This window comes from Melanerpes formicivorus, unplaced genomic scaffold (assembly GCF_026170545.1).
Source record: "Melanerpes formicivorus ecotype bairdi unplaced genomic scaffold, bMelFor1.0.p_v2 SCAF_2332, whole genome shotgun sequence".
Classification (NCBI taxonomy): domain Eukaryota; kingdom Metazoa; phylum Chordata; class Aves; order Piciformes; family Picidae; genus Melanerpes; species Melanerpes formicivorus.
This window is the reverse complement of record NW_027144683.1, coordinates 26453-33934: the sequence shown is the minus strand read 5'-3', so window position 1 is coordinate 33934 and position 7482 is coordinate 26453. Positions and strand designations below refer to the sequence as shown.

General features: G+C 64.0%; 1 protein-coding gene across 1 annotated transcript; it reads left to right on the top strand.

Moving 5' to 3' along the window:
• Window positions 1-670: 670 nt before the first annotated feature.
• On the top strand, window positions 671-4347 carry LOC137461481 (serine/arginine repetitive matrix protein 3-like). The gene is made up of 3 exons (XM_068171200.1): window positions 671-1107; window positions 1345-1482; window positions 4055-4347. Exons 1-3 carry the CDS (start codon window positions 671-673, stop codon window positions 4269-4271), a joined length of 792 nt encoding a protein of 263 aa, XP_068027301.1. The 3' UTR covers window positions 4272-4347.
• The last annotated feature ends 3135 nt before the right edge of the window (window positions 4348-7482 follow it).

The following is a 7482-nucleotide window of genomic DNA, read 5'->3' as shown; positions in this document are numbered from 1 at the left end:
AAGCAGATGGGGACAGGAATGAGAACAGGGATGAGGATTGGGATAGGGACAGGGATGGGGATGGGGATAGGGATAGGGATGGGGACAGGAATGAGAACAGTGATGGGGATTGGGATAGGGACAGGGATGGGGATAGGGATAGGGATGGGGACAGGAATGAGAACAGGGATGGAGATGGGGATTGGGATAGGAACAGAGATGGGGATTGGGACTGGGATAGGGACAGGGATGGGGATAGGAATGAGAATAGGGATTGGTATAGGGATAGGGGATGGGGACAAGAATGGGGCTGAAGATAGGCAGTGGAGATAGAGATGGGGACAGGTAGTTAGAGTTGGGGACAGGCAGTGTGGATGGGAATGGGGACAGGGATGCTTGAGTGCTGAGGGTGAGGATAGAGATGCAGATGGAGATGGGGATAGGAATGGGGCTGGGAATGAGGACAGGAATGGGGTGGGGAGGGGAATGAAGATGGGCATGGGAATGGGAACAGGGGACAGAAATAGGCTGGGAGTAGAGAATGGCCATGGGGTTGTGGGTAGGGATGGGGTTGGGGACAGGGATGGAGATGGGAATAAGGAAGAACTGCCGTGGGTCAGTGCCAGGGCACTGTGGGGAAGGGTCCCTACAGGGCACTGTGCTGGCATGAAGGGCAGTGCCTGCCGGCTGCATGCCACCGCGGCACCCCACGGGGTGCCAGATCCCGAGGGATGAGTGTCCCATGCTTTACCACCGGGGGGTGCAGCCCAGCCAAACCCTGGGGCCACGCAGGAGTGCCTGCTGCCCCCTCAGGGGAGCCTGGGTGCAGGGCTGCCGCGGGGACACCCCGCCAGCCGCGGGGGGCGAGGTGAGAGGAGGTGCTGCGCTCTGCCTCGGCAGGGTGAAGGAGAGGCACCAGCGGGGCCGGCCCAACAGCAGCTCGGAGTCGTCAGCCAAGCACTCTCGGCACGCCTCGGAGCGCAGGAAGAGTCCCTCGCCCAGCCCGGGCCCCCGCAGCAGCTCCTGGAGCTCCAGCGGCTCCCTCTCCAAGTCCCGCTCCCGCTCCCGGGAGAAGCGGGCAGGACGCAGCCGCTCCCGCTCGCCCTCGCCCAAAAAACCTGCCAGCAGGTCAGCCCCGGGGGGCACGGCGGGGCGGGGGGCACCGGCGATGGGCGCAGAGGGCGCCCGCGGCTCAGGGTGGTCCTGGCTTCCCCGGGGGGTTGGGGAGGGGCTTACAGGTGACTGCTGGCCCCGGCGGCCCCGGCCCTGGGTGGAGATATGCCACCGGGTGCACGGGCTGTCCCCGCAGCCCCCCGGGACCCCCGACCCACTCCCCCGGTGCTTTTCCTGCTCCTCGTGGTGCAGGGAGAAGGACAACGAGCCCCGAACACGCCACGGCGAGCCTGACCCCGCCCGCGCCCGGCGCCGCTCCCGCAGCTACTCCCCCATCAGGAAGAGGAGGAGAGACTCCCCCAGCTTCATGGAGCCCAGGAGGATCACCAGGTGCGTCCGCAGCGGCAGGGAGGCCTCTGGGATGGCCACTGGCACGGACAGGGACCGAGCTCTGCCTCCAGCCAGCCCTGATGGATGGTGGATAGATGGAGGGAGGGAGGGAGGGAGGGAGGGAGGGATGGATGGATGGATGGATGGATGGATGGATGGATGGATGGATGGAGGGAAGGAGGGATGGATGGAGGGAAGGATGGAGGGAGGGATGGATGGAAGGATGGATGGAGGGAAGGATGGAGGGATGGATGGATGGATGGATGGATGGATGGATGGATGGATGGAGGGAAGGAGGGATGGATGGAGGGAAGGATGGATAGAAGGATGGAGGGAGGGATGGATGGATGGATGGATGGATGGATGGATGGATGGATGGATGGATGGATGGATTGATGGATAGAGGGAAGGAGGGATGGATGGAGGGAGGGAAAGATGGAAGGATGGAAAGATGGATGGATAGAAGGATGGAGGGAGAGAAGGATGGAGGGAGGGAGAATGGATGGAGGGATGGATGGAATGATGGATGGAGGGAGGGATGGATGGATGGAGAGAGGGAAGGAGGGATGGATAGAGGGATGAAATGAGGGAGGGAGGCAGGGATGGAGGGAAGGATGGATGGAAGGATGGAGGGATGGATAGAGGGGAGAAAGGAGGGATGGAGGATGTATGGATGGGTGAATGGATGGATGGGTGGATGGGTGGATGGCTGGACAAATATACAGATAGATGGATGGAGAGAGAGGTGAAAGGCCAGACAAAGAGATGAGGAGCCCTGTGGCCTGCCAGCTAGGCCTGAGGCTGCCAGCTGTGCCAATCAGCTGGCTCAGTCAGCTGGGTAACCAGGCTGCCACCAACCTTACAACCTTTGGCTCTCTTCCCACTGTGAGGCACACACTCAAGAATCCCCTCGAGCAGGCCTGTGCACATCCCAGCAAGACAAAGGCTGCCAGCCTGGCCCTGCCCTGCCCTCCCAAAGCTGGTTTCTCCTCCTCAAGCTGCTGTTGTCTCAGGCTCTGGGCAGTGTTTCCTGCCAGAGGGAACAGCCCCTGCATATCTAGCAGCTCCTTAGCATGCAGCTGGCAGCCAGCTGAGATTGCTCCTTCCTGACCTATTTGTCTCTCCTGCTATCAAGTGGGAGATCAAGCTGTGGGCTGGAGGGGCTGGGGGTGCAGGAATCAGCTCTGGCACCCCTGTGGCAGGGGGCTGGTTTTGCCTGAGCTGGGCTGAAGACATCCAGGAGGGAGGACAAGAGAAATTACTGCTCAGGCTGCTCTGGTCAGAGCTTCCTGAAGGTCTCCCTGGCATCAGGAGCATAGGCTGGGAAAGCTGCTCCCAGCCAGGTACCACCAGCTGGTTGTGCATCCTCCTGCTCCAGGCCAGGGCTGGGTTTTGCTGGGATGTCCTCAGGAAGGTGGCAGGACTGAGCTGCAGGGCAGGGCCCCCATCCCTCTCATCCATCCCTGGAAGGGGTGTGGACAGCAGACCAAGCTCTGCCTGGGGCTCAGGAGGAGCAGAGCCACTTCTGCCAGGCTTGGAGGAGGCTGCAGTGAAGGGGCAGCCACGGGAACACCCCCAGCCCCCTTCCCCCCCTTCTCCTGCCCTGCAGCCCAGCCAGAAGCCCCAGGGCTTTCCCTCAGCCTCCTGCCCTGTCCCCAGCCCCTGTCACCCCCTGCCACCCTGGGTCCATCACCACATGGTCCTGCCTCAGTGATGCCAACTTCTCCTTTTCCATTTCATCCCAAGGTCCCTCTCGGAGAGCATCGCCGCCAGCCTGGCTCCCAGGGTAACCTCTCCCCTTCCTCCTCCTCCTCCTCCTCTTCCTCCTGGACCTCTCTGTGTCTCCTCACCCCCTTAGGTGCCCTCAGCACCCGAGCACCTCTGGGCCGGGCCTGTGTCTCTCCTCAGCCTCACTAACACCGGGATGGGACAAGGGAGCAAGGGGCTGGCTCCTGCGCCGCTGCCCGCCGAGCCCCCCCCAGCCCCGTGCTCTCCACGTCCCTCCTCATCCTCAGGCTCCAGCAGGCCTCAGCTCGCCTCCCACTAATCCTCAACCTCTCTTTTTCAGCAGCTTTCACTCTCTGGTGTCTGGGGCACACAAAAGCCACATTAACCTGCTCACTTTCTGCCCTCGCCGCTGCCTAATCCAGGACTAACACCCCCGGGGGGGCTGGGGAGGAGGAAGGGGTTGGAGAGGGGGTGATGGATGGCAGAAAGACATTCTGGAGAGTGAGGGTGGGCAGACACTGGCACAGGTTGCCTAGGAAGGCTGTGGATGCCCCCTCCCTGGAGGTGCTGAAGGCCAGGCTGGATGAGGCCTTGAGCAACCTGTGCTGGTGGGAGGTGTCCCTGCCCGTGGCAGGGGGTTGGAACCGGCTGAGCTTTCAGGTCCCTTCCAACCCAACCCATTCAGTGATTCTCCACTGGGTAGCCTCATCCTGACACCTCGCAGCCACTCTCAGCCTCAGGGGGATGCTCGGCTGTGCCGGGAGCACCCGGCGCCAGACCCCTTCCCCCCTCCCCTGGGCTGCCCCCGGGGCCCCGCCTCAGTTTCCCTGTTTTCCCTCCGCAGCGCTCGGAAGCGGCCCATCCCCTACTACCGGCCCAGCCCCTCGTCCTCCAGCTCGCTGAGCTCCTGCTCCTACAGCCGCAGCCGCAGCCGCAGCTACGCCAGCTCCAGCTCCAGCCGCAGCCGCAGCCGGACTCGCAGCCCCCCCAGCCGCTCCCGCAGCCCCAGCCGCAGCCCCAGCTACAACAGCCGCAGCAGCTCCGAGAGCCTCGGCTTCTGAGCCCCTCCCACCCCAGCCCCCCGGCACCCTCCGGACTGTGGCGCCCCCGCCCCCACCCGCCCCAGTCGCCACCTGCGCCCCCCCCGCCCGGGAAGGATGGGGACCGCTGGGGAGCGGGAAGCCAGCCGGGGGCTGCCGAGCGTGGAGCCGGCAGCAGGGGAAAGTGGGGACCCAAAACTCAACCGAGTCCTTGCATCGCCTGGGAGGGGCTCATCTTATCCCCCCCCTCCCCGCCCCTTCCAGGGGTCTTTTGGGGGCGGGCATGGGGGAGGGCAAGATTTCTTCTTCTTTGGGGGGGTGGGGGTGGGATGGGGTGGGCCAGCATAGAGCAAGGGAACAAACTGCTCAGCAGAGACCTTGGGGTGGGGTGAGGGGGTAACTGGGGACCCCCCCCAACCAAGAACCCTCTCATTAGAGGTGGCTGGGGACCCCCTGTGCTTTTCTGGGGGGTTGATTTCACTTTTGTAGCACAAGTGTATCCTTGAGGGCGTTGTTGGGGGGGGGTGGGGGGGAGGCAGGAAGGGGCTTCTCCAGCACAGGCTTGGCTGGAGTGTGTGAGGCCAGCCCCGGCTCCCCCCCTGCAGATGTGTCCCCAGGCTGTCCCAGGGGCCAAAGGGCACCACCAACCCTTTTGGGCCTCCCCCAGACCCAAGCAGACGCTGAGCCACGGATGAACAAAAGCAAGCAGCCCCCCCCCCCCCCCAGTCTTTTCCCGGGGTGGGGGTCACCTGGGCAGGTTTGATGCTGCTCATCCTGGCTGTGGAGCCAGCCCTGGCACGCACACCCACCCCACCCCATTTTGGTGGGGACCAAGCTGTCACCCCCAAGAGGTGGGGGGAGGGCTGAGCTGAGTGGTACAGTGGTGACTCTTCCACCCCTGGGGCCACATCCAACCATCCTCCGGCTTCGGCATCTCCCACCCCGGGCTGCAGCCCCAGCCGCCTCCTGCCGGGGGCCCGGCGGCAGCTCTTTGGTGATGGTTACAGAAGAACAGAGGCTGGGGGGGGTGGGGGGCTGGCCCGTGCAGGACTCTGCTGATTCTCCATAACGAAAGTTCCCCCCGGGGCACCAAGGGCAGTCCCGGGGGGCTCCATCCCCTCGGCCCCAGGTTTTCCAGGCGGCCGGAGCAGGGCGCAGGGGGCTGAGCCTGGTTAGGTGGGAGGGCAGCTGCCGGATCGCCCTGCGGCCCCCGCCTGAGCAGCTGGGCTTGGGCAGGCCTGCCCGGCACTGCCTGCCAGCCGGCTGGGGCTGGGGAGGGCATCCTTTGAGCTCCAGCTTGGCTGGCAACGTGATGGTCTCGTTAGCCAACAGCCCGGTGAGCCAGAGGTGCTGGGAGGGCACAGATGTGAACAGAGGGGCTCCAGGGTCGTCTCCCAGACCCAACACACGGAGGGGCCAGGCTCAGCTGTGGGCTGAGGGTTCACCAGCCTTTGGGTGGGATAACCACGCTGGCTGCCAGCCCCTGGGTATCCCACCCAGCCCCTGCTCCGCTGGCAAAGCCACCCCCTGCCCTCGGTGGTGCCCATTAGAAATGGGGTGAGCAGGTAAGGAGGGGACATGCTGGTGGCTCTCTGTGACCCAGCTTGTCGCCATGGGCCAGCCCCAGGCAGGGTGGCAGCTCTGGTTGTGACCCTGGCAAGGAGGAGGAGGTGAAGGGTCCGGTTGTGACCCTGGCAAGCAGAAGGAGGTGAAGGGTCCTGCTCCCCCCAGGCGTGGGGAGATGAAGGGCACCGATCCCCCTCTCCCCCAGCATCCCCTGAGCTGTGCGCTCCCAATCCCGACCCCCCCCGCCCCGCCTCTGTCCTCTCCATCTCCCCACGGGGAGGCTCAGACTGGCCAAGGGAGCCCCGAAACCCTGCTGAGAGAGGGGAGGGAGGGAGCCCTGCAGACATCCGACCCCAAGCCAGGGGCGAGAGGATCTTTCGCCAGCGGCCGCAGCCCTGCAGCACCAACCCCCCCCCCCCGCCAGGAGCCGAGGCGGCGCCGGCGGGGCCCAGCCAGCACATCAGGGAAAATTTCCAGTCTTCCTCTTTTACAGCCTCTGTCTCCTGCCGCGGAGGGAGCAAACTGGAACAAATCCTCTGTAGGAACTCTTCAGTGTTGTCCTCTCGCGCGTGGCTCTCTCCTCTCTGCGGGTCGTGACTTCAGCTGTAGATGCCGTGAGCCGGTTCGACTCTAATAAAACACTCAGTATCTATCGGAAAGGACCCCGCGGCCGCCCGCACCTTCCTTCGGGGCTGGCTCAGCCCTGGCCAGCTCCCTGCGGATCCATCCTGCCCTCCCTCCGCCTCTGGATTGCTCTCCCCCCTGTCCGTAGGGCTCTGGACCTATGGTGTGCATCCCTGGCTCCATTTGGGCTCTGGGCATCGGTTCTGTGTCTGACTCTTCCCCCCAGCATCCTGCTACGGGGTGGGGAGGTTCCACTGCAGCTCTCCTGGCTCCCTGCAGCCTTTCTTGTGTCCTTCCCGTTTGCCTGCAGCCCTCCCATCCTCTCTCTCCTCCATCCCTCCCAGCATCTCTCCCAGCATCCAATACATCCCTCCTGCACCTATCCCATTCGTCCCTGCATCTTCCTATCCCTCCCTGTATCCCTGTCTGCGTCTCTCCCGTCCCACCCTGCATCCCTCCCACTCTTTCCTGACTCCCTCCCATCCCTCTGAGCACCCCCCCCCCAGCTCCTCCCTGCATCCCTTCCCTCATGCCTGCCACCCCACCCCTGCATTCCTGCCTTCATCCCTCCTATCCCTTCTGCATCCCTCCTTGCATCCCTCCCATCCCTTCTGCATCCCTCCTATCCCTTCTGCATCCCTCCTTGCATCCCTCCCATCCCTTGCTGCATCCCTTCAGGGATGCATCCCTCCCTTTTCCCTTCATCCCTCCCTTTATTCCTTCATCCCTCCCTTTATTCCTTCATCCCTCCCTTGACCCCTTCATCCCTCCCCTCCTTCCCATTTTGCCTCCTCCCTCCTCACCCCTTCACCTCCGCAGCAGCTTCTCATCCCTCCCCACCTTCCTCCGGCCTGTGCCAGCCCTGCAGGATGCAGCCCCGGGCATGGTGCTGGCACCCACTGCAGCCACGGGTTGGGGGACACCCCCCAAATCCCCTGCTATGCTGCCCCCCCATAGTGTGTCCCCATCTGTGCCCCACCAGAGGGCTGCCAGGGGCACACATTGCTGAGCAGCTCTCAGACACTGCCCAGCTTCTGGGGCT